Source organism: Eschrichtius robustus, chromosome 14, assembly GCF_028021215.1.
Source record: "Eschrichtius robustus isolate mEscRob2 chromosome 14, mEscRob2.pri, whole genome shotgun sequence".
NCBI lineage: Eukaryota > Metazoa > Chordata > Mammalia > Artiodactyla > Eschrichtiidae > Eschrichtius > Eschrichtius robustus.
The window spans coordinates 99353298-99380400 of NC_090837.1; the positions used below are offsets into that span (position 1 = coordinate 99353298).

The 27103-nt window shown below is 39.2% G+C and overlaps 1 protein-coding gene across 9 annotated transcripts in view; it reads left to right on the forward strand.

Moving 5' to 3' along the window:
- Positions 1 to 27103, forward strand: part of ATP9B (ATPase phospholipid transporting 9B (putative)) — a 252828-nt gene that overhangs the window by 114995 nt on the left and 110730 nt on the right. For 8 of the 9 annotated variants that reach the window (XM_068562639.1, XM_068562640.1, XM_068562641.1 and 5 more), the window contains 3 exons: positions 3793 to 3873; positions 15375 to 15450; positions 25559 to 25635. In XM_068562639.1, coding sequence (XP_068418740.1) covers positions 3793 to 3873; positions 15375 to 15450; positions 25559 to 25635 — 234 coding nt within the window. The remainder of the gene's footprint in view (positions 1 to 3792; positions 3874 to 15374; positions 15451 to 25558; positions 25636 to 27103) is intronic. The other variant, XM_068562642.1, reaches the window with a different exon arrangement.

The window sequence follows — 27103 nt, forward strand, 5'->3', positions numbered from 1 at the left end:
GCCCCGAGGTAAAACTGGCAGACAAGAAACTGCCCAGAATTACACTGTGCGCTTCGCTACACAGTGAAACCGTCACCACGGACAAGACAGGGGAACCCCTGTCACTGCCAGCCTGTCATCCTTTGTGTGCGTGTGGTCAGCTGGGGTTCCTCTTTTCGATAGCAGTGCTTTCCGACTTTTCCACTCTCCTGTAATTTCTGATCCGCCCGCCTTTCTCTCATCAGATGATCTTACCTTGCGGAGAAAAAGCAGTATATCAAATGGAAATCCCCTCCATTTCCCACCCTCCCGGCACCTCACCCCCCTACCTGCTGGTACAGCGAAGCGCTGTCCCCGCTCCTGTCTGAAGGGAAGTCTTCCGCCGCCTTCGCCTCACCCTGCTTTCTCGAGACCTCCATCTGCCGGTTACTCCCTGCCTTGCCTTCTCCTAGCCTCCCTCTCTGCCAGCCCCTTTCTCTTAGCCCTCAGGCCTTCAGCCAACTCTAGTGTCTCAGGTGTCCCTTCCTCAGTTTTAGGTTACTTGAATATATTTAGAAATCTGTCTTGCTTTGTTCATTGGCTTTTCAGCTATTCTACCTCTTTGCATTTTTTCACTAGTTGCTAGAGATGGCAATATGCGTTTAACTAAAAGTGTATCGTGAAAACTTAACGTTGTATCACTTCACATTTAATTAAGAACCTTGTAATTGAATAGATCCATTTACCCCACTCATTTTTGATGCTAAAGCACATTGCACATTTTTTGTGTGCCTGTATATTTGTATGCATTTATATACTTTTTTTTATATGCAGTGTATCTACATATATCTTAAACTGTTCTGTTTTATCTGTATCTTAAAGAAAAGACAGGATTTTTGTTTTTCTTTTGATATTAACCATGTTTGTTCCTTACCATTCCTTCCTAAAGATCTGAGTTTCTACTGGATATCATTTCCCTTCAACCTAAAGAACTTCTGTTAGCATTTCTTGTAGTGTATGTCTGCTAGCAGTGAATTCTCATTTTCATTTATCCAAAAGTATCTTAGTTTCACCTGTTTTTGTGAAGGATATTTTTGCTGAATATTGAATTCAGGGTCGACCAGTTTTTTCTCCCCACAGCACTTTAAATATTTTGTTCCATTGTGTTCTGCTTTCATTATTTGTGATGAGAAATCAGTGTTATTTTGCTAGTTTTTGCCTGCATGTAATGTGTCATTTTTCTCTAGGTATTTTTGAGATTTTTCTCTTATCTTTGGTCTCTTATTTAGCTGTGACTTTGATTGTTTTAAATTTTACTCATCTGTCTAGGGGTTTGCTGGGCTTCCTGAATCTGCACATTTATGGCTATCAGCCAGTTCGGCATATTTTCAGTCATTGTTTCTTCAAATACCTTTTCTTCCTCATTCTCTCTGTGTGCTGCTTCCAGGAACCCAACTGCAAACAAACTCCTGCTGTTCTCTCAGGGACACTGCGGCCATACTCATTTTCAAGATCTCTCTCCTCTGTGTTCTTCAGATTCATCATCTCTTGACCTGTCTTCAAGTTCACAGAGTCTGTTCTCCAGTCTGCTGTTAAGCCATCTAATGAATTTATTTCAGATGTATTTTTTTCAATTCTAGAATTTCCAGTTGGTTCTTTTTTTGTATACGTGTTTTCTTTTTCTCTGCTGTGGTTTCCTATTTGTTTATTGTTTAGGAGAATGTTTTCCTTTAAAAATTTGAGATGTTCTAGTAACTGCTTTGAAATTCTCATCTCTTAATTCTGATGTCTAGTCATCTCAGAATGTCTTCTTTGATTGGATTCTACTTGAATGTGGATCCTGTGTTCTCATTTCCTCCTGTGTCTGGACATTTTGGTTGTATCTTCAACATTATTGATGCATTGTAGAGACTCTGGATTCTATGATGTTCTTCTGCAGAGCACTGGGGTTTTTGTTTGGTTTTGTTTTGACTGGTGGTTAACTGACTGAAGTCAGACTCCCAGCTCCATCTTCCCTTCTGTGGGGAGCCGCGGAGGTCTTTCTTCCTTTCTACTGGCCGAGCCGGACTGCCTGAAACCCGCCTGCACGAGCGGCTCGGGCTCAGCGTCAGAGCGCACACAGCACTGCGGCCCCCGGAGGCCTCCCGTTCCTCTCGCGCTTCAGCGTCTGTGGTCTGACCTTTGTTCTTCATGTCTGGAAGTCTGTGTTTTCTAAGTGTTAGCAGCCATGAGGCAAAACCAAAACAAAACAGGAAACAGAAACGAAACCTATAAAAATGGCAAACTGTCTGTCTATGGTGGGGGATCCTCCAGACCCCCCCAGTTTTGATGATTCTCTCGGAGGACGCCCAGGGCTCAGCGTGTTGTCCTCCTCGTGGCCATGAGTGGTTACAGTGAAGGACTCAGCGCAGTCAGCGCAGAGAGCAGGCACAGGGCGACATCGCAGGAAAGCAGGCAGGAGCTTCCAGACTCCCCTCCCAGGGGACTCACACAGGACACGCTGAAGTCCCCAGCATAATGTGGGGACACGTGGGAAGTAGTTTCTACCAGGGAAGCTCATTAGAGACTCACAGGGCCTTTACTGGGGGCTGGGCCTGGAGGCACCCTCTGCCTGGCACGTACCGCATGCCAGACGCACCCCCCATATCCCCCGCCCCCCACAAGAAGGAAGGCGGGTGTTCGGCATGAGCCATGTTGCTTGAATAAGTGGTTTAGGCACACTCTCTTATCTGGGAAGGGTGGCAGCTCTCCTGGGATCCACATTCCCAGACCCCAGCCAAGGGCCAGCCTTGCAAGCGGGGCTTTCTCGGGCCTGCTGTGTTAAACTTTCTGCACAGCCCACTCGCTTGGCCGGGGCGTATTTGCAGCAAAAGTATACGCAGCACTGTTATCCTTAGACCCGGCCCAGCGGGGTGAGACCAGCCCGCACTCTTGGTGTCGGTGAAGCCCTCTGGGAGGGTTGAAGCAGTGCCCGCGCACCGTCAGCGAGGAGCCCGAGCTGTCAGGTGTGCCCAGCGGCCCCTTCGGATTTCAGGCGCCAGCCGCTGGCAGAAGCTCGCAGGGCAGTGCGGGTTTCCTCAGCGGGAGGGGAGCCTGCGGGCGCTCGTGGGAGGCTCGGGTGACCTTGTCCTCCTCTCTGCTGCTCCCCAGGGTCAGGGCTTTGCTCCTTCTGTCACCACAGGATCCTCGCGCACCAGGCGGCAGTCCTAACTCTGTCTCTTCAGGCATCCCCTCCTCCCCAGGCCTTTCAGCTGCAAGGGTTTTAGGCAAGAAACACAGAGTATTTTTTGCAGGAAAATATTTTCCTATAACTTAACCAGGAAGACACACCATGTTCAGGATTTGGTCAAGAGGAACGCTGAATCCTCAGACTTTTTCAGATGGCTCTCCACAGCCCCCACCCCTTCCATCCGGAGCGTTAATCTTGGGCGTGGCCCAGGACAGGTCACCCCCTTGCTGGGACAGCGCTCTTAGTAATCAGACCGCAGCGTTAGGCGTGAGTCTCGGGAGGTGGGGCAGGCTCGCGGGCAGCGCACGGCCTGCGGGGCAGCCCCGGTGCCCTGTGTCTTATAAGCGTCGCCGGCTGCTTCTGACACAACCTGCCAGGGGGCAGCAGTTGTCCATTGGAGTCGGGAGGGTCCGCACACCTCTGTTGGCCTTAAAAACTGTTCCTTTGAGTTCTCTTCCATCCTCATCCGTAGCGTTGGCAACAAAACATAAGAAAACCATCACTTTTGGTAAATAAGATAGGAGAAGTATTAATTGGTAAGTGGAAAATTTCCAAGTCATTTTGTTTCATTATTATGTAATTAATTCAGATATTCTCTTTTCCAGGACCTTTTTTCTATCAATGCTTATGTTTATGCTCAGAAGCCACAACTGGATATTCATAGTTTTGAAGGCACATTTACCAGGGTAAGTTAAGTCTTTTGTTAAACACAAATATATTCATTGTGTAAGTTGAAAGTAGCAAACCTTTATTTTGAAAGAGTAATTAAATGAAGAATCAATTCAAACAAGTTCTGAACCAAAAAGTGAAGACCCAGAGAATGTTTCAAGTTTTTAAATTTTCCTATAGCAAATATTTCTTTGGGATACATTCAGTACAGTTTTTCTATGTTTAGCATATTTACTCTTTTTTTAAAAAAATTAATTAATTTATTTATTTTTGGCTGAGTTGGGTCTTCGTTGCTGCGCGCGGGCTTTCTCTAGTTGCAGTGAGTGGGGACTCCTCTTTGTTGCCGTGCGGTGGCTTCTCTTGTTTCAGAGCGTGAGCTCTAGGTGCGTGGGCTTCAGTAGTTGTGGCACGCGGGCTCGGTAGTTGTGGCTCACGGGCTCTAGAGCACAGGCTCAGTAGCTGTGGCGCACGGGCTTAGTTGCTGTGTGGCATGTGGGATCTTCCCGGACAAGGGACCTGCACAAGGGACAAGGGACCTAACCCGTGTCCCCTGCACTGGCAGGTGGATTCTTAACCACTGCGCCACCAGGGAAGTCCCAGCGTATTTACTCTTGATAAGATCCTTCTCCCTTAAAATATTATGAGTCAGTAAAATGAAGTAATTCAGCTATTTCAGTTTTGATTTGGATAATAGTTAATACGTTATGATATCCACATCATTTCTTGATTTTTATTAACTGGTTGGATGGATATCTGTATGTGCACGTCCATTTCCTTACGTACATATGTGTGTTTCATGCTACATTCTCTTCATTATTATGGCGTTTTGGTATAGCTTGAAGTCCCCTCAATATTGATTATTTAATAGGATTTGGAGGATTTGGTAACTTTTGATTTTAACAGTTTCTACTGGTATTATAAATGATTTATAATACTTAAGGGATTTTAATATGTAATTGTAGCTTATTTTTAATTGCTGCAGTTATTTTTAAAGGATTTCTGGTAATACAGTCAGCTTTGTTTTACTCTTGGTCACATACAGGGATTGGTGAGCAATTGTCACCATTTGAGAAAGCATTTACTAAGGGCATATTGTGTGCCAGATAATGTGCAAACTATGGGAATGCAAAAATGAGGAGATGGACATTACTCTGTAACTTTATTTCCACAATTGCTGCAGTAAAAGTACGTGCACAAGATGTTCATGGCAACAGAAAGAAGGAAGATGTCCTGGTGATAAGTACCTTGTAATGAGTGCTGAAAAACTAAGATCTTTTTCTGTTTTTGCAAAAATACTTATGATAAAAGCATGCATATGAGAGAAAAAGTCTTACAAAAAGGGCACCCTTAGTTCAATAAATTGAGTTATTAACCGCTATTAATACTTTGGGATATTATTTGCTTTCTTCCTTTCTGTTTCGCAGATTTATATTGCTTATCATTTGCTAAAAGTTGGAAATGTTTGCTCGACAGAGTGTCAGAGAAGTGAGAGCAGGCAGGAGGCATGGATGAAAACACCAAGACCACAAAGCGCAGTTCGCATAGGGACTGAGTGTGTGTGACTGAGTGTGATTGTGTGTGTGTGACTGTGTGACTGAGTGTGTGTGACTAGCACGCCGGTGCAGGGGGAGGGAGGACTGGCAAGGAGAGCCAGGCTCAATCCCGAAGGTCTTGTCCAAAGAAGGAAGAAGCCATATAAGGATTTTCAGCTTAGATGAGAAAGTATGATATTGGTGTTTGGAAAGGATTCCCCTAGATACCTGGTTCCCATAGGATACTGGCAGTCACCTGGATTTGTTCCTGTCCTCACAGCCTCCCCAGGGTGTACAGGCCAACTGTGAGAGCAGATAGGATCACCTGTCGCTAATACATGCAGCGGAAATGTGAGAGAACATACTGCAAACTTCAGTTTACTGTGAGTGGGGGAGATATCCAAAATGGCACAGTCAGCATCAGAGCCAGAATGGTACAGAAGAAAGGGGTTTGTGCCAGGATCCTGACTTTGTCGAGGCTTTTTAGTTAATTTAAGATACATCCACTTTGTATGAATTATTGCAAGTTCTTACCAAGTGTATAATTCATTGCCTTCATTTGATGTTCCTAACAAGGTTTTGTTTCACTCGTTTTAAATATATCAAACTTTAGTTTTAGATTTTTTTCAGATGGAAAAATCTTTCTGTGTGCATTTTTCAAAAAGGAGGAAAAGAAAAAACCATGCTAAGTAATTAGTTTTGTAACTGGAATTTTTAATTACCGAAATAACAATTGGACATTTTAAAAAGTGTTATCTGCTTATATTCCTTTTTTATAGTATAATGTACAAAGGAGAAAATGTTTCTTCTGATTCAGCCTGTATAATTAAATAAGAATCAGAGCAAATTAATTCAGGTGTCCTGTGGCAATTGACGTATTGTGTATTTTATTGCCCGTGCAGAGTTTTAATACAGATATGCATATTGTGATTAATATCTGTTTCTACTTCCCTTAAAACAATGTCAGGGTTACCTAAATTACGTACTACGTGACATTTTGTGTTGTATAAATTATTCATGTTTTTATCATTGATATCATTAATTTTGCTTATTGTTCAAGACGTAGCTATTCTCTCTGAAGTTTGGAGTTTAAAACTGTAGCCAGTTTTGAAATATTAACAGCATTCGTGGTCCTTTAACATCACATTCCCGTTTAATCTTTTTTATGATGCATTTTCTACTGTAATTTCCTTTGTAAACCATAGCACACTTATCATTGTTCATGGCTTTTCCAATCAAAATACTCTGCTTTTAAAAAGTGTATCTCTATTGTTTGTTAAATAGGGTGAACTATTGAGAAAACAGCTTGAAATTGTAACATTTTGCATTCTGCCCCTCTCAAGGCAGATTTTATCTTTTCAAACGATATAACATTAAGGAGAAGGAAACCCATAGAGAAAGTTATTTAGAGATAATTTCTTTCCCATCTTCCCAGTCTTTCCTCTGTACTATGTGAGATTGGTAAAGAACTATCTTTTACAGTAATTTTCTCAATATTAGAAAAATGTTTTATGTTTAAAGTCCATCATTGTTGTTAAAGAATTGAAAGGAAACTACATAGATACTGTGTATTCTTCAACACCTAATTGTGTTAGAAATTGACAAAAGCATTCACATGATTAAATAGTTCTAGAAAAGTAATGGGAGAACCAACTTAAATTTCTAAAACTAAATTGTATAGCACCTTTTATTTGCAGTTCAGAAAGCCTTATAAAAATTTTGTATTTTTTAATGTCCTTATTTCTCTTGGAGTTTGACCCAGTGGGAAAATACGATACTAAAAGATATGCATGCAATAATAATTTATAAATTTCCATATCAAGGGAACCGTAGGAAGAGTTTTAAACTAATAAAATTGTACTCATTGTGCTTTTATGGTCAACTGGTGATGGGCAGCTGCGGGCAGGTGGCCTAAGGAGTTCTTCAGAGACAGGACGGCTGGAGTGACAGCAGACTGCCGCCTGCACGCGTAGCCCCACGTGAGGGTGTTAGGGACTAGACAGAGAGAGAGTGTCATGTCTGTCGGGCCCCAGATTTATTCTCTTGCTGGACCCATATGAGTGCCTGTTCTGTGCTAGGTGCTCAGAAGGGCAAGGTCAATGCCATAGGCAGATAGCTCGCAGTCTGGAGGGAAGCTAAGCATGGAAATGGCTATGAGGCAGTGAAAATAATTCAGAATTCACATTAGAGAATAGTTTTATTTGTTTTCTACCTTAAATGATAAATGTGTGAATCAGCAGTCGGCAGGGTATATCCCAGTTATGTACTTAGTTTGCTAGGCCACGGCTGAAACGCCTACATTAGCGTAGAATTACAGGATACGCCATGTGGACCGCATTTAGGAGATAGGCATGAGGATATTTCAATTTTTGTCTCTCCAACAGTGTTTATCAGTGTTAGGTTCTAAGGCCATCTCTGTGAATGAATCAGAAATTGATCATTTCAGTTCAGTCATAAATTGAAGTACAGAATAGCTAATACATAGAGGCCACCTACTTCTCTCTTTTAAGAGTTGATACTTTGTTCTATAAAACCATTAAAGTCAAAGGGAAAACTCAGTATTCCTGGATTATGTATTTCTGAGTTAGGCAGCTTTTATCTCTTTACCTTGAACGGCTGCCCTGGTTGTAAGCACAGCGTGGTTCCCTGCCGGACAGGTTTTCTGTGGAAGAAACAGGGAGGGTGCTGGAGCGCACGCGCCAAGGACTTGGACAAGCTCATGCGCTGTGAAGGCTGTAGTGATGGGTGTGAGCCACTGGGCGAGAGCTTGATTTCATTCCTGATATATTTGGAGATTTGTAAATATATTATCGCCATTAGTATAAAACTATATAAAAATAAAATGGTTAAAGGTATTTAAAAATTTTATAACCTTACCATCCTAATATAAATAGTCATATTATCCTTTTGACTCTTCCCCTTCAAATTGTTTCCCATGTATGTACATATTGGAATAATATAAGCCTCATTTTTTTCCCTGCTTAAGATATATATTTCCTTAGTATTTTGTATATTGATGCAGCCATATAATTATCGATAGATATTTTTAAGCTAAAACTACTAAATGCAGCAAGTGTAACATATTTTACTTGGCAAACTGTAACTCTTAAGGGACTTTGAAATGAAGGCCAAAGTGTGTGTGTGTCTGCAGAAACAGAGAATGGCCGTGTGCTGGCTTCAGAGCATGGAGTAGACAAACCCCTTTAATCAAGGGCTGTCTGTGGAGCTCCTGCATTTCAAGACCCAGTTTAAGTACCATCATTTGGAAGGCTTCCTTGGATTCCCTTTTCTTTGATATCATTGCACTTCTGCCTGCCTTTATATTTGCTCTCGGGTCTCTATTTTATCATCGTTGTGTGCTCGTTCAGCTCTCACACGAAACCAGAAACTACTTAGGTGAATGGCTGTCTTACTTCTTCTCATGGCTCCAGTTTCTAATACAGGGCTTGGTGTATATTCAGATACCAAATACACATCTGAATGAATTGAAGAACTCTCCTATTTACAGGTGATATAACTAAGGCACAGTTAAAAGAAACACCAGTTTATAATCCTAAAGTGAATTGTTTCTTGAGGAATAGCACCCCACCTGTGTGGACAGGTAGAATTGCTTCTATGTTGTAGCTATTGTGAATAATGCTGCTATGAATATGGGAATACAGATATATCTTTGAGACCCTCCTTTTAGTTCTTTCAAGTATATACCCAGAAGTGGAATTTCTGGATCATACGATAATTCTATTTTCAATTTTTGCGGAACTGCCAAAAGCAGTTCCATAGCGGTTGTACTATTTTACATTCTCACCAGCAGTGAACAGAGGGTCCAGTTTCTCCACATCCTCACCAGAACTTGTTGTTTTCTGATTTTCTGATAGTAGCCATGTTACTGGGTTTGAGAAGTTACCTCATTTTGGGTTTGATTTGCACTTTACTAGTGATTAGCAGTGTGGAGCGTCTTTTCATGTTCTTTTTGGCCATTTGTATCCCTTCTTTGGAGAAATGTCTGTTCAAGTCCTTTGCCCATTTTCAAATTGGGTTGTTTGGGTTTTTTTGTTGAGTTTTAGGAGTTCTCTATATATTCTGGACATTAATTCCTTCTCGGGGACTTGATTTGTATGTATTTTCTTCCATTCTGTGAGTTGCCTTTTACTCTGTTGATAGTGCCTTTGAAGCACAAAATTTGTTGATCTTCATGAAGTCCATTTTGTTTATTTTTTCCTTTGTTACTCGTGACTTTGCTGTCATATCCAAAAAATCATTGCAAAACCTAATATCATGAAGCTTTTGTCCTATGTTTTCTTCTAAGTGTTTTATTGTTGTAAGTCTTGCATTTAGATCTTTGATCCCTTTTGAGTTATTTTTGTATATATTGTTAGGGAAGGGTACCGTCATCCTTTGCATATGGATATCCAGTTCTGTCAGCATCATTTGTTGATAAGATTGTCCTTTCCCCATTGGGTGGTCTTGGCACCCTTGTCAAAACATTTAACCTTATATGCAAGGGTTTTTTCCTGGGCTCTCCACCTTATTCCATTGGTCTATATGTCTGTCTTTAGGCAGCACTGTACTGTTTTGATTACTGTAACTTTGTATTACATTTTCAAATCAGGAAGTATGAGCCCTCCAGTTTAGTTTTTCTTTTTCGAGATTGTTTTGAATATTTCAGGTCCCTTGATATTCCATATGAATCTTAGGATGGATTTTTCTATTCCTGAAAAAAATGTCATTGGGATTTTGATAAGGGATTGCGTTTAATCTGTAAATCACTTTGGGTAATACTGACATATTAACAATATTCAGTCTTCCAATCCATGAACATGGGATGCGTTTCCATTTATTTATGTCTTTTTTACTTTCTTTTGGAAATATTTTGTAGTTTTCATTGTACAAATCTTTCACTTCCTTGGTTAAATTAATTCCTAAATATTTTATTGTTTTTGATGCTATTATAAGTGGAATTGTTTTTGTAATTTCTTTTTCAGATCGTTCATTGCTCATATATAGAAACACAACTGATTTTTGCATGATGACTTTGTATTCTGCTACTTTGCTGAATTCATTTATTAGATCCAACCATTTTTTTGTGAACTCTTTAGGATTTTCTACATATACGATCATAACATCTGCAAACAGAGATAATTTTACATCTTCCTTTCCAAATTGTGCCTCTTATTTCTCTTTCCTGTACAACTGCTCTGGCTAGAACTTCTAGTATTATATAGTATGTTGAATAGTTGTGGTGAAAGCAGATATTCTGATCTTAGAAGAAAAGGTTTTAGTATTTCACCATTTGGTATCGTGTACACAGTGGGTTTTTCATATATGGCTTTTATTATATGGAGGTAGTTCCCTTCTATTCCTAGTGTGTTGAATGTTTTTTATTATAAAAGGGTGTTGAATTTTGACAAATGTGTTTTCTGCATCAATTGAGATGATCGTGTGGGGTTTTTTTCTTCATTCTGTTAATGTGATGTATTTTGTTGATTGAGATATATGTTGAACCATCATTGCATTTCAGGAATAAATCTCACTTGGTCACTGAGTTTAATCCTTGTAATATGCTGCTGAATTTGTTTTTTTGGTATTTTGTACAGGATTTTTGCATCATTGTTCATAGAAGATATTGTTCTGTAGTTTACTTTTCTAGTAGTGCCTTAGTCTGGCTTTGATATGAGGGTTGTGCTGGCCTCACAGAGTGAGTTAGGAAGTGTCCTTCCTCTTCAATTTTTTGGAATAGTTTGAGAAAGATTAATATTAATTCTTTAAATTTTTGGTAGATTTCACCAGTGAAGTCATCAGATCTAGGGCTTTTCTTTATCAGGAGATTTTTGAGTATTAATTTTATCTCTACGAGGTATAGGTCTGTTTAGTTTTTCTATTTCTCCATGATATTAGTCTTGGTAGATTTTGTGTTTTTTAGGAATTTGTCCATGTCACCTAGGTTATCCTGTTTGTTGGCATATGGTTGTTCATAATACTCTCTTATAATCCTTTTTAATTTTTTAGACTCATAATAATATCCCTACTTTCATTTCTGATTTTAGTAATTTGAGTCTTCCTTTTTTTCTTAGCCCATCTAGCCAAAGGTTTTTCAATTTTGTTGATCTTTTTGAAGAAGTAACTTTCATATTTATTAATTTTTCCTGTTCTTTATTTTGTTTATCTCTGCTCTGTTCTTTATTTTTACCTTCCTTCTGCTAACTTTGGGTTTAGTTCTTTCTTCTTTTTCTAGTTCCTTAAGTTCTAAAGTTAGGTTGTTGATTTGAGATCTTTCCTGTTTTGGAATTTAAACAGTTATAATTTGTTATAAATTATATAACTACATAAGCTATAAATTTCCCCCTTAGCACCACTTATGCTGCATCCCATGGGTTTTTATAAATTATATTTTCCTTGTCATTTGTCTCTAAGTATTTTCTAATTTCCCTTTTCATTTTAATTCATTGTTTTTTTTTTTAAAGTCTTTATTGGAGTTTAATTGCTTTACAATGGTGTGTTAGTTTCTGCTGTATAACAAAGTGAATCAGCTGTACATATACATATATCCCCATATCTCCTCCCTCTTGCGTCTCCCTCCCACCCTCCCTATCCCACCCCTCTAGGTGGTCACAAAGCACCGAGCTGATCTCCCTGTGCTATGTGGCTGTTTCCCACTAGCTATCTGTTTTACATTTGGTAGTATATATAAGTCCATGCCACTCTCTCACTTTGTCCCAGCTTACCCTTCCCCCTCCCTAATTCATTGTTTTTTAAAAAGAATGTTGTTTGATTCCCACAATTTTGTGAATTTTCTGTTATTAATTTCTAACTACATCTTGTCATGGTTGGAGTAGATATAGATACTTTGTATGATATCTATTTTTTAAAATCTGTTGAGACTTAATTTGTGGCCTAACATAAGGTGTATCTTAGAAAATGCCCCATATGCACTTGAGAACAATGTGTATGCTGTTGTTGTGTGGAGTGTTCTATATATGTCTGTTAGATCTAGTTGGCTTATTGTGTTAAGTTCTCTATTTCCTTACTTCAGTCTGGTTGTTCTACCTGTAACTGTGAGTGGGATATTAAAGTCTTCAACTATTTCTCCCTTCAATTCTATCAATTGTTGCTTCATATATTGTCTTTCATTAGAAGCATAATAGTGTATAATTATCATGTATTTTTGCCTTATTGAACATTTAATTAATGCATAATGTCTCTTGTGATCCTTTTTGATTTAACATCTGTTTTTTCTGACATTAGTATAGCCACCCCTGCTCTCTTTTGCTCACTATTTGCAGGGACTATCTTTTCCCATACTTTAACTTTCAACTTCTTTGTGTCTTTGGATCTAAAGTGAGTCTCTTGTAGATAGCATATAGTTGGATCATTTGTTTTTATCCATCCTGCCAATATCTGTCTTGTGATTGGTGAGTTTAATCCATTTATATTTGAAGTAGTTAGTGATAAGGAGCAATTTACTTCTGTCACTGTACTATTTGTTTTCTATATGGCCTATAGTTTTATCGTCTCTCATTTCCTGCATTACTGTCTTGTATTGTGTTTCATTGATTTTGTTTTTTTTATAGTGAAATGTTTACATTTCTCTCTCATTTCCTTTTGAGTATATTCTGTAGCTGTTTTCTTTTTGGTTACCATGGGGATTACATTTAACACCCTGAAGTTATAACACTCTAATTTGAATTTACACCAACTTAAGTTCAATAACATATTAAAACTCTGCTCATTTACAGCTCTTTCCTCACCTCTTTCAGTTGTAGTTGTCACAAAATTATATCTTTATATATTGTGTCCTAAAAATATAAACTAATAATTCTTTTAAATGCATGAGTGTCTTAAATTATGTAGAAATAAGATTTAGAGTTACAAACCAAAGTTACAATAATATTAGCTTTTAGAATAATAACTTGCTTTTTTTCTCTAAATATATTAGTCTCTTAAATCATGTAGAGAAGAAAGAGTACAGTTACAAACCATTGTTACAATAATATTTACTTTTATAATTATTCATCTTCATTGAGATCTTTAATTCTCCATGTGGTTTTGAAGACTGTCTAGTGGCCTTTTATTTCAGTCTTCAGGACTCCCCTTGAGCAGCACTTCTTGCAGGGAAGGTCCAGTGGTCACCAGCTCCCCTCAGCTTCTCCCCTGCTCCCCAATTTGGCTAAGCATGCATTTTAAAAAAAATTTTTATTGGAGTATAGTTGATTTACAGTGTTCCTCAGCTTTTGTTTATCTGGGAATGTCTTGATTTCTCCCTCACTTTTGAAGGACAGTTTTGCTGGATATAGGATTCTTGGTTGGCAGTTCTTTTTCTTTTAGCACTTTGTCTATACCAGTGCACTGCCTTCTGGCCTTGATAGTTTCTGATGAGAAATCTGCTAATCATTTTGTTGAGGATCACTTGTATGTGATGATTCACTTCTTTCTTGCTATTTAAGATTCTCTCTTTGTCCTTGTCTTTTGAAAGTTTGGTTATAATGTGTCTTGGTGTGGGTCTCTTTCAGTTCTTACGTGGATTTGATTGAGCTTCTTGAATACTTACATTCATGTCCTTCATTAACTTTGGGGGATTTCAGCCATTATTTCCTCAAATAGTCTCCCTGCCCCTTTATCTCTCTCTTCTTCTTCTGGGATTTCCACAATGAGGATACTGGTTTGCTTTTTTGTGTCCTGTGGATCCCTTAGGCCCTTTCAACTTTCTTCAATCTCTTTTCTTTCTCTTTCTCAGCCTCAGTAACTTCCACTGTCCTACCTTCAAGTTCACTAATTCTTTCGTCTGTCTGCTCAAAACTGCCTTGAATCCCTTTAGTGAATTTTTCATTTTGCTCATCATACTTTTCAGCTCTTGAATTTCCTTTGGTTTCCGTTTGGGTTTTCTATTTCTTCAGTCACATTTCCGCTTTGTTCATACATTGTTTTCTTGACTCTCTCCACATCTTTCTGTCTTTGAACATCTTTAATATTTTTCTTTTAAAATCTTTGTCTAGTATATCTGCCATCAGGTGTTTTTCAGGGATAGTTTCTGTTGATTTATATTTTTCCTTTGAATGGACCATACTTTTCTATTGGTTTTTATGCGTTGTTATTTTTTTTGTTGAACACAGTACATTTGAATAGAATAATGTGGTAACTCCAGAAGTCAAAACCAGGGTTCATTGGGTTTTTGTCATTGCTTTTGTTTACTGTTTTTTTGATTGTGGTAGGCTCTCTCTCTGCTGAGGATCAGCCTGAGGTATAAACTTAATGTTTTCTTATGTCTTTTCTGAGCCTTTCCTCGGTCACCTGCCATCATTTTCTGTTTCTTCATGTACATGCAGTTGTTTTTGAATGTCCTAGTCTTTAATATCTGTCTTCCAAAAGGGGAAAAAGAGAAAAACAAAGGGGGATAAACAGGGCACTCGCCCTTGAAATCCACTTGGTCGGGGAGGGGTTTGCAACAAGTGGGGAGGTGTGACAACAATGGCCACCTGCCTCTTTGGCTGCATCTCTGACATCAGAAGCAGCATCAGAGCACAGATTCCTGGTATTGGAGGACAAGGTCCTTTTGGTCCTCCCTGGCTGGCTTCTGCAAGCTGCTCCAGAAACACGTGTATGGCCTCCTGCCATGTGGCTGCGGGTGGGACGGGTAGGTGCTACGTGCTAAGACCTGAAAGTCACCACAATTGCCTGCAGTAACCATCCAGTGCTTCCCCTGGAACTTGCAAGCCTTCACCAGCTCTGGATTCCAAGTTAGTTACATCAGACAGATTCTGTCCCTGCAGTTGTGGTCCAGGTGGGGGCCATTCCCGGTGCTTCTTGCTCCGCCATCATCCCAGAATCCTCTGTGTAAATTCCTGCCTTTTACCCCTATTTTTCACTGCCTTTTCACTGCTTGTTAGCTGGATCCAGCTGGTGGACTTGTTTTTAACACTGTGGATATCTGAAGTACGAGTAATAGAAAAGTTGCTAATTTGCTTTTTTCTTACTTTTCTCTCCTTGAACAGGAAGATAGTGATCCACCCATTCACGAAAGTCTCAGCATAGAAAATACCTTGTGGGCAAGCACTGTTGTTGCATCAGGTGAGAAATAAGCTCTATTTTTAACATGAATTCTCACATATAGGAGATGCTTTGTGTTTTTAAGTGACTCCAAACAAATATGTGTCAAAGTGCTTTGCACCACAGGGACCTTATTAAACATATACTCCAGTTCAGTGGATGTGGACCAGGCCTGAGAGTCTGCATGTCCGGCAAGCCCAGCGTGAGGCTTGTGCTCATCACACGTTGAGGAGCTAGGCTGAAGCAGCTAAGGAGGGTGCACCCTTGTGTAGCAAGGCCGGGGGCATTTTGCTAGTTTTGACATCTGTTTCATGACAGACTTGTCAGTGTGCCTTAAAGACAGGTAGCACAGCAGAACCGGGGAAGCAAACAGTGACTTCAGAGGGCTCTGACCACTCCTCATTCATCTAACAGCTGAGGAGGTCGGTGTGGTCGCTTGTCTGTGGGGGAGAGAAGTATTAGATGATACAGGGACATTAGGAGGTAGGTTGGGTTGGGCCTTTAGGGGCCAGGATGAAGGTTCTTTTAAGTAAAATTGGAGTATGTTGGAGTATTTCTAGTGGTTGAACAGGGAGGCCACTTAAATATACATTTTGTAAAGTAAATTTCTCTGAGAGGTGTTGAAAATCTAAGTGATTATCACCTTTTCAGAAAGTGGTTGACCTTGTGGATGGTACCAGGAAGTAGCAGCAGGGAGCGTTAAGGGTGCTGGTGGGATAGGATGCGGGGCAGCACTCAAGGGAGGGCCGTCTGTCTCGGCATCTGTCACCAGTGCTGGCAGCCCTCCCCTGAGAGCACGGTCCTCCTTCTGGGGTTGTGTATGGGATCTCCGCTCCAGACCTGGCGCTGGTGATACGGTGTGGGACAGCTTATGGCGAGAAAGAAATGAAGAAAATGAGCCAAAGGGAATTCCCTGGTGGCCTAGTGGTTAGGACCTGGTGCTTTCACTGCCAGGGCCCAGGTTCATTCCCTGGTCGGGGAACTAAGATTCTGTAAGCTGCTTGGTGCAGCCAAAAATAAAAAGAAAGAAAAAGAGAGAAATCATTTGAGCTATGCTAAGTATCTCAGACAAGTGCAGGGTGCCTTGAAAACAAAGAAGTGAAAACCTTACCTGGTCACGGTCTGGAAGAGGCTTCTCTGAGGAAGAAACACGTGAACTAGATTTTAAACCACACAGACGTGCCTAGGTGAGGTGGGCACTGGGGATATGTGGCGGCCCTGACTTCTCAGCACTGACTGTGTGCAAAGGCCTCATGCTGAGGGGCACAGCAGGCTGAAGACAGTGTTCCGCGGGCCGTGTGCCTGGCACGTGGAGCAGGAGGGGCTCAGATCCACGCAGGGCACTTCTGCCTTTGTGTTAAGATGGGGCGTGGCTACACAGAAGTGTCAGGCAGCTCCTAGAGGAGAACGCGTGTCCCCTTTAGAGGACAGGGAATGAACAGAGACAAAGTTTATTTATTTATTTATTTTTTGAATTTTTGAATTTTATTTTATTTATTTTTTATACAGCAGGTTCTTATAAGTTATCTGTTTTATACATATTAGTGTATACATGTCAATCCCAATCTCCAGTTCGTTCCACCACCGTGCCCCCCCCCCCCACCCCCCCGCCACTTCCCCCCTTGGTGTCCATATATTTGTTCTCTACATCTGTGTCTCTGTTTCTGCCCTGCAGACCGGTTCATCTGTACCATTTTTCTAGGTTCCACATATATGCGTTAATATACGATATTTGTTTTTCTCTTTCTGACTTACTTCACTCTGTATGACAGTCTCTAGATCCATCCACGTCTCTACAAATGACCCAATTTCGTTCCTTTTTATGGCTGAGTAATATTCCACTGTATATATGTACCACATCTTCTTTATCCATTCGTCTGTCAGTGGGCATTTAGGTTGCTTCCATGACCTGGCTATTGTAAATAGTGCTGCAGTGAACACTGGGGTGCGTGTGTCCTTTTGATTTATGGTTTTCTCTGGGTATATGCCCAGTAGTGGCATTGCTGAGTCATATGATAATTCTATTTTTAGTTTTTTAAGGAACCTCCATACTGCTCTCCATAGTGGCTGTATCAATTTACATTCCCACCAACAGTGCAAGAGGATTCCCTTTTCTCCACACCCTCTCCAGCATTTGTTGTTTGTAGATTTTCTGATGATGCCCATTCTAACTGGTGTGAGGTGATACCTCATTGTAGTTTTGATTTGCATCTCTCTAATAATTAGTGATGTTGAGCAGCTTTTCATGTGCGTCTTGGTCATCTGTATGTCTTCTTTCTTTGGAGAAATGTCTATTTAGGTCTTCTGCCCATTTTTGGATTGGGTTGTTTGTTTTTTTAATATTGAGCTGCATGAACTGTTTATATATTTTGGAGATTAATCCTTTGTCTGTTGATTCGTTTGCAAATATTTTCTCCCATTCTGAGAGTTGTCTTTTCATCTTGTTTGTAGTTTCCTTTCCTTTGCAAAAGCTTTTAAGTTTCATTAGGCCCCATTTGTTTATTTTTGTTTTTATTTCCATTACTCTAGGAGGTGGATCAAAAAAGATCTTGCTGTGATTTATGTCAAAGAGTGTTCTTCCTATGTTTCCTCTGAGAGTTTTATAGTGTCTGGTCTTACATTTAGGTCTCTAATCCATTTAAATTTATTTTTGTATATGGTGTTAGGGAGTGTTCTAATTTCATTCTTTTCCATGTAGCTGTCCAGTTTTCCCAGCACTACTGATTGAACAGACTGTCTTTTCTCCATTGTATATCCTTGCCTCCTTTATCATAGATTAGTTGACCATAGGTGCATGGGTTTATCTCTGGGCTTTCTGTCCTGTTCCATTGATCTACATTTCTATTTTTGTGCCAGTACCATATTGTCTTGATTACTGTCGGTTTGTAGTGTAGTCTGAAGCCAGGGAGTCTGATTCCTCCAGCTCTGTTTCTTTCCCTCAAGACTGCTTTGGCTATTCGGGGTCTTTTGTGTCTACATACAAATTTTAAGAGTTTTTTGTTCTAGTTCTGTAAAAAAATGCCACTGGTAATTTGATAGGGATTGCATTGAATCTGTAGATGGCTTTGGGTAGTGTAGTCATTTTCACAGTATTGATTCTTCCAGTCCAAGAACATGGTATATCTGTTTGTGTCATCTTTGATTTCTTTCATCAGTGTCTTATAGTTTCTGAGTACAGGTCTTTTACCTCCTTAGGTAGGTTTATTCCTAGGTAATTTATTTTTTTTGTTGCAATGGTGAATGGGATTGTTTCCTTTATTTCTCTTTGTGATCTTTCGTTGCTAGTATATAAGAATGCAAGAGGTTTCTGTGAATTAATTTTGTATCCTGCAACTTTACCAAATTCATTGATTAGCTCTAGTAGTTTTCTGGTGGCATCTTTAGGATTCTCTATGTATAGTATCATGTCATCTGCAAACAGTGACAGTTTCACTTCTTCTTTTCCAATTTGTATTCCTTTTATTTCTTTTTCTTCTCTGGTTGCCGTGGTTAGGACTTCCAAAACTATGTTGAATAATAGTGGCAAGAGTGGATATCCTTGTCTTGTTCCTGATCTTAGAGGGAATGCTTTCAGTTTTTCACCATTGAGAATGATGTTTGCTGTGGGTTTGTCGTATATGGCCTTTATTATGTTGAGGTAGGTTCCCTCTATGCCTACTTTCTGGAGAGTTTTTATCATAAATGGGTGTTGAATTTTGTCAAAAGCTTCCTCTGCATCTGTTGAGATGATCATATGGTTTTTCTTCTTCAATTTGTTAATATGGTGTATCACAATGATTGATTTGCGTATATTGAAGAATCCTTGCATCCCTGGGATAAATCCCACTTGATCGTGGTGTATGATCCTTTTAATGTGTTGTTGGATTCTGTTTGCTAGTATTTTGTTGAGGATTTTTGCATCTATATTCGTCAGTGATTTTGGTGTGTAATTTTCTTTTTTTGTAGCATCTTTGTCTGGTTTTGGTATCAGGGTGATGGTGGCCTCATAGAATGCGTTTGGGAGTGTTCCTTTCTCTGCAGTTTTTTGGAAGAGTTTGAGAAGGATGGGTGTTAGCTCTTCTCTAAATGTTTGATAGAATTCACCTGTCAGGCCATCAGGTCTTGGACTTTTGTTTGTTGGAAGATTTTTAATCACAGCTTCAATTTCATTCCTTGTGATTGGTCTGTTCATATTTTCTATTTCTTCCTGGTTCAGTCTTGGAAGGTTATACCTTTCTAAGAATTTGTCCATTTCTTCCAGGTTGTCCATTTTATTGGCACAGAGTTGCTTGTAGTAGTCTCTTATGATGCTTTGTATTTCTGCGGTGTCCGTTGTAACTTCTCCTTTTTCATTTCTCATTTTATTGATTTGAGTCCTCTCCCTCTTTTTCTTGATGAGTCTGGCTAAAGGTTTATCAATTTTGTTTATCTTCTCAAAGAACCAGCTTTTAGTTTTCTTGATCTTTGCTATTGTTTTCTTTGTTTCTATTTCATTTATTTCTGCTCTGATCTTTATGATTTCTTTCCTTCTACTAGCTTTGGGTTTTGTTTGTTCTTCTTTCTCTAGTTCCTTTAGGTGTAAGTTTAGATTGTTTGAGATTTTTCTTGTTTCTTGAGACAGGCTTGTATTGCTATAAACTTCCCTCTTAGAACTGCTTTTGCTGCATCCCATAGGCTTTGGATCATTGTGTTTTCATTGTCATTTGTCTCTAGGTATTTTTTTATTTCCTCTTTGATTTCTTCAGTGATCTCTTGGTTATTTAGTAACGTGTTGTTTAGCCTCCATGTGTTTGTGTCTTTTATGGTTTTTTCCCTGTAATTCATTTCTAATCTCATAGCATTGTGGTAGGAAAAGATGCATGATATGATTTCAGTTTTCTTAAATTCACCAAGGCTTGATTTGTGACCCAAGATGTGATCTGTCCTGGAGAGTGTTCCGTGTGCACTTGAGAAAAAAGTGTAATCTGCTGTTTTTGGATGGAATGTCCTTTAAATATCAACCAAATCTATCTGGTCTATTGTGTCATTTGAAGCTTGTGTTTCCTTATTGATTTCCTGACTGGATGATCTGTCCGTTGGTGTTACTGAGGTGTTAAAGTCCCCCACTATTATTGTGTTACTGTCGATTTCCCCTTTTACAGCTGTTAGCATTTGCCTTATGTATTGAGATGCTCCTATGTTGGGTGCATATATATTTATAATTGTTATATCTTCTTCTTGGATTGATCCCTTGATCATTATGTAGTGTCCTTCCTTGTCTCTTGTAACATTCTTTATTTTAAAGTCTATTTTATCTGATATGAGTATTGCTACTCCAGCTTTCTTTTGATTTCCATTTGCATGGAATATCTTTTTCCATCTCCTCACTTTCAGTCTGTATGTGTCCCTAGGTCTGAAGTGGGTCTCTTGCAGACAGCATATATATGGCTCTTGTTTTTGTATCCATTCAGCAAGCCTGTGTCTTTTGGTTGGAGCATTTAATCCATTCACGTTTAAGGTAATTATCAATATGTATGTTCCTATGACCATTTTCTTAATTGTTTTGGGTTTGTTTTTGTAGGTCCTTTTATTCTCTTGTGTTTCCCACTTAGAGAAGTTCCTTTAGCATTTGTTGTAGGGGTGGTTTGGTGGTGCTGCATTCTCTTAGCTTTTGCTTGTCTGTAAAGCTTTTGATTTCTCCATCAAATCTGAATGAGATCCTTGCTGGGTAGAGTAAGCCTGGTTGTAGGTTCTTCCCTTTCATCACTTTAAATATATCGTGCCACTCCCTTCTGGCTTGTAGAGCTTCTGCTAGAAATCAGTTGTTAACCTTATGGGCGTTCTCTTGTATGCTATTTGTCATTTTTCCCTTGTTGCTTTCAATAATTTTTCTTTGTCTTTAATTTTTGTCAGTTTGATTATTATGTGTCTTGGCGTGTTCCTCCTTGGGTTTATCCTGCCTGGGACTCTCTGCGCCTCCTAGACTTGGGTGGCTAGTTCCTTTCCCACGTTAGGGAAGTTTTCGACTATAATCTCTTCAGATATTTTCTAGGGCCCTTTCTCTCTCTCTTCTCCTTCTGGGACCCCTATAATGCAAATGTTGTTGCGTTTAATGTTGTCCCAGAGGTCTCTTAGGCTGTCTTCTTTTCTTTTCATTCTTTTTTCTTTATTCTGTTCTGTGGCAGTGAATTCTACCATTCTGTCCTCCAGGTCACTTATCCGGTCTTCTGCCTCAGTTATTCTGCTATTGATTCCTTTTAGTGCATTTTTCATTTCAGTTATTGTATTGTTCATCTCTGTTTGTTTGTTCTTTAATTCTTCTAGGTCTTTGTTAACCATTTCTTGCACCTTCTTGATTTTTGCCTCCATTCTTTTTCTGAGGTCCTGGATCATCTTCACTATCATTATTCTGAATTCTTTTTCTGGAAGGTTGCCTATCTCCACTTCATTTAGTTGTTTTTCTGGAGTTCTATCTTGTTCCTTCATCTGGTACAATGTCCTCTGCCTTTTCATTTTGTGTGTCTTTCTGTGAATGTGGTTTTCCTTCCACAGGCTGCAGAATTGTAGTTCTTCTTCAGAGACGAAGTTTTGCACTAGTGTTTTACATCATTAAAAAGCATGATAACAAACATAATTTTAATAGGTGGAGATTCTCTTCAGGTAGTAGATGTTGTTTTTTTGTCATGATGAATTTTTAAAATTTCTCACAATAAAAAGAGAGCAGAAGTAAGTGTAGCACACCGTGGGAGATCTCAGAGGGGGCAGGCCCGTCCTTCTTGAGGCCCAGGTAAGGGGTATGGCTCAGAAGGCCCACCATTGTTAGCAGGGTCATGTCCCCAGGATTTTATTCCAGGGGTGCCGTCCTCCATGGCCTTTGCCCTTCAGCACTTAGCATGTAATAGTTTATAGGAAAATACTTACAACATACCACATTTACTTACCTGGTCACAGATTTTGCATTTTCTGTATCTAGTTGTATCTAGGTGTTGTATCCTATTTTTTTTTCATCATGTTGGTGTTTATTCTTTTTAATAAAGGATCAAGATTGAGTTCACTCATAAAGATATTTGAAGATTCTCTTTTTCTTTTTAAATTTATTTCATCTTTTGTTTCCTGTATGTTAGAATGTTGTTACTGATCCCCAGTACTATTGATTTTTGGCCTCTCTTCTCAAAGAGCCAGAAGCAACCCAAGCTGGAGGCTTGAGGTATCCTAGATAATTCACTGTGCACAGTGTTTCTCTCCTCACCTTCATTCTCAGGATAACCTTGGCAAGTGGTAGCTCCTAGTTGTGAACTTCAGCAACACAGACACAAATGTAGGCATCATAACACGTTTGCCGCATAGGTAACCCTTTCTTATTCTTCCAGAGATAGAATTCAGTGGCCAGAGTATTGTATCTTCTGAGATAGCATTTAGGTTGTTTAAAACCATCCGTTCCACAAGTTTAAATAAAATGCCTTTAATTTTAAATTTTGTTCAGTCATTTTTAAAATGCAAGCTTTTTTCATGTATTTCAAACCTTTTAACACATGCTTAACTCTATTTAAAAGCCTATTTATGTGAGCAATTACTAGACTCTCTATATAACCAGACTTCCGTATACTGAGGTATGTTTGAAATACTTTGGATTTCCAGAAGTAATACAAGGGCTGTTATCTTCTTTACACTTGATTACAAGTTGAGAAGGAAAGACCAGAATGTTGTAAAATTTTATTCTTTAAAAGTTTTGTGTCACTACTATATTTAAAATAGATAACTAATAAGGATAGCACAGAGAACTCTACTCAGTACTCTGTAATGACTTATATGGGAAAAGAATCTAAAAAAGAGTGGGTATATGTAGATGTATAACTGGTTCACTTTGCTGTACACCTGAAACTAACACAACATCGTAAATCAACTCTACCCCAATACAGATTAAAAAAAAAAAAGTTATGTGTTGATTGAATTCAAGTTGCCTCCTGGTGAAGTGAGCTCAGTCCTTCCTCCCTGGCTGTAGAAACTGAACGCATGGGATCAAGGACTCAAGTTGACACAGACAGTCAGACAGACACAAGGACTGAGGGCACCAGAGAGGGACAAACACAACTTCCCAGGGTGCCATGCTTCTTCCCCTTGTTGGTTCAGAGAACCAGGAAACTTGCCATGTTTCAGTGATAGGTGGATATGGGAGCTTTCCGATCTTAAGTTGCCGAGAGCCTGGAAGGAAGCATGAGTCCTCTAGAGTCTGCTGGACGTATGTGCCCAGGTGGGGGTCCAGGCTGAGCCCCAGAGCAGGACTGCAGGTTCTGTGCGCAGAGACAGGGGTCCAGGGCTGATACTGATGGTGAAAAATACAGAAAATGAGAGTAAACAGTTGGAAAATTTATAAGAATTTGATGAAGGAATTTAATGTTAAGAAAATTGGGACATAAGTTTTGTCAAATTTTTTTTGTTATTTGTTTCTCTTGATAATTTATTGATGTGGTATTTTACAAAAGTAGGCCTTGTGATGACCAATTAGAAATTTAAAAATAAAACCTGTACCACACATAGTTTGCAAGGCTTCTGCTTTAGAGAAAACTTAGTATCTGGGATCGGCCAGCAGGAGAACCCGTCCCACTCGGGCATCACTCAAGGGGCCGGACCCAGAGAGCTCTGGTGCAGGGACACAAAAGCAGCATGGAGGCTGAGAGGCAGGACCAGTGGGGGAGCAGGAACACACACCAGCGTGCAGCTCGTGATTCAACACAGGTGCATGTTGCTGCTTCTCAAGCTTCAGTCTCATGGGGCAGTTGTTGTGGGCTGGGAAGTGGGCGAGGAATCTCGGTTCCTCACTTCCTGCGGTCTTGCTCCTTGATGCGCCTGATGCACCATTTGGAGCCCAGCTCGGTGCAGGTGTCACCAGTCACTCTCTGTGTCCCCTGTTGGTGGAGTGGGGGTCCATAGTCACATGGGGCCACTCTGCTTTGAAGAGCATAGTAAATGCAAGCCTCACAGCTTCCCAGGGCACACAATTAAAAAGGGGAAAAAAAGAAATGCTTATTCTAAAAAAGAGCAAACACGTAACCTCTGCAGGTGTCACTGCTGAGCAGTGTGTACCCTGGCATCTTCTGTCTTCCTGGGCGTTCCGTGGAGGAGGCTTTTGGCGGTGTGGTGAGATGGTTGGTGCACAGCTGTCGTTGTTATGTAGACCCGAGATCACCACGGTCACACTTACTCCACGGGTCCTGCCTTAGGACTTGCTAAATTCCACACATTACATTAATATGACATCAAAGAGTTTTTGCATAATTATTAGGGTTAATTCTGCAGTGGTTGTTGATTTCAGTGAGTATTATGGATATATCATCTTTCTCACCTTAATTGTGTTTCTCACCTTCAAATTTTGTGAAAATTAGAAATACAAATTATGCACAGCAGCAGTTCTAGAGGCGGACTTCCATGGTTTTTAATTTGACATTCCAGAGATGAATGCCTCTGATCTGAGCCTTTGTAATGTATAGGTCGTTCTAGGGGTATTTTACTGTTCTTTTATCTTAAGTTTGATAGACCGCAAAATTATCATTTCTTCTTGACATGTACAATTAGAAAACCAAACTTTCAGGAGACAGGAATAAAAGAGATATAACATATAAATTCAAAATCAAATATTGTCTTTATAATACTTCTCTTACCGTTTTCATTGTCTGTGTCCTGAAATGTGAGCAGAGGCTCTTGTACCTGGTTGTCCTGCATCTTTACAGTGGAAGGATGCTCTCAGACTCTTGTTCAGAGAAACTGCACCCCCCCCACCCCGGTACCGTCTTGTTTGGGATCACATGAATTGATCAGTTAGAATGTAAGCTCTCTTAATGTGGCTTCAGTGTTAGAGTTACCATTTTAATAGGCATTAATGAATGAACAGTGTCACGCTTTCTGTTGCCAGTGAAAAGAATATTAGTACATTTTCTAATGTTTTGTGTAGGTAAATTAGTATCACTTAAGAAATCATTTGAGTTTTTCAAAGTTTATTTTTAAAGTTGAGATTAGATTTTCTTGAACTACTGAAATTAAATATGCTGTTGGATAAATCTATATAAAATCAAATGGTGTCATAATATTTTCCATCAAAACGATTAATTAGGAAGTGTTACTTCTGTGCATATCCTTCAAGTTTCTCTGTAAGGACCACTTTTGTGTTTTGCAGGTACTGTAATAGGTGTTGTCATTTATACTGGAAAAGAGACTCGAAGTGTAATGAACACATCCAATCCAAAAAATAAGGTAGGCTAGCTTGAGGACCAACTGCTTGACTGAACTCACCTCCTCCTTTCAGTGAGAGAGCATGTGTAGTTCTGAGTAGCTCGTTTGTGAAACTGAGTTTCAAAATGTTGGTGATTCAGGGATATGAATTCTCTGTGTTTGTATAACAGCATGCTTGTGTAGAAGAATTTTCAAAACTATTTTTTCTTGGTTAGTCAGAGTTTTGTATGTCTCTTAAATTTTCATTGTTGTATATATAATTTGCCCATAATTTAACAGTTAATTGTGGGTCTTTTAATTTCTCCTCAATCTATTTATTTTATAATTTGCACTCTATTTTTATGTTGATGGTTCTTTTTTAAAATAAAGGAATCTATGTTAATGTTTTTATGGTATGTAATTTGATAGTGTTTTATTGTTAAACCAGTTTTATTTAAGTTATTTCCATTTCAGAAGAAGCATATTGGAAACCAGATTTTAGTTTTTAGACTGCTTGATCATATTCCTAAATTAATTATATTCCTATTATAGTCCTAAAATTGTTATTTATGCAGCCATCATGTGTGTAAGTTAAATCATAACAAAAAGTTAGTTTGAATTCTCAGTAGTTATGATTTGAATAACACATTTTGTATCAAGTCATAATATGTGTTAATATCTACTGAATGAGAAGCTCTTTCTAACTGTGCATTTTACTCACTTTTCTTTGAAATATAATTTGTGTGTATCTAAGCAGAACAAAAAAATCCTCTCATAGAGTCACACCTTGCTTTGTGAGTAATTCATAGGAAAGGTGGTCTTCTGCAGGAAATTTTATAGCAGAGCAATAGAAATGAAATAATTCTTTGAAAAGATATCTTTTAGGACAAGATGTGTTTCATTTTTTCAGCTAAATACTATTTTAAAAAATAGTTAACCCTTCAAAAACCAGGAAAGCATCCCTGATGCTGTGAATGCCTGGACCTGCCTGCAGTGCAGCTGACTGTGTCTCCTGTCTGGGGGGCGTCCCCACCCGCCTCCCAGGGCTGCAGTTGATGACACTTTATATTCCTGTATCTGTTAGGGCTCCAGATGTCTGTGGGTGACATGTTTACAGAAGTCAAAGAAAAATGTTGTGCTACTATTATTTTAGTATAAATTCTGATTTTGATAATGGGGGAAAAAATCTCTGTCGATTTATATATATATATATAAAACTTGGCTTTAATTTGAGTAAATCAAATATACCCAAGTCAGTAATTCTACAATAGAGTCAAATTATTTAAAAATAAATTACTAAACTAATGACAAGAGTTAGAATCACACACATAGTTATATGTGTTTTCTGGCAAGTATGGTGTTTTCTTTAGTAAGCAAAACTTGGATGTCTAGTAACACATATATGATTTCTGGGGGTTTTTTCCTTAATCATTTTACTTTTACATTTATGATGGTATTTGAGGGTAAATTTAATTTTAAATATTAAGTTTAAAATCTGAAAACTTTGTAA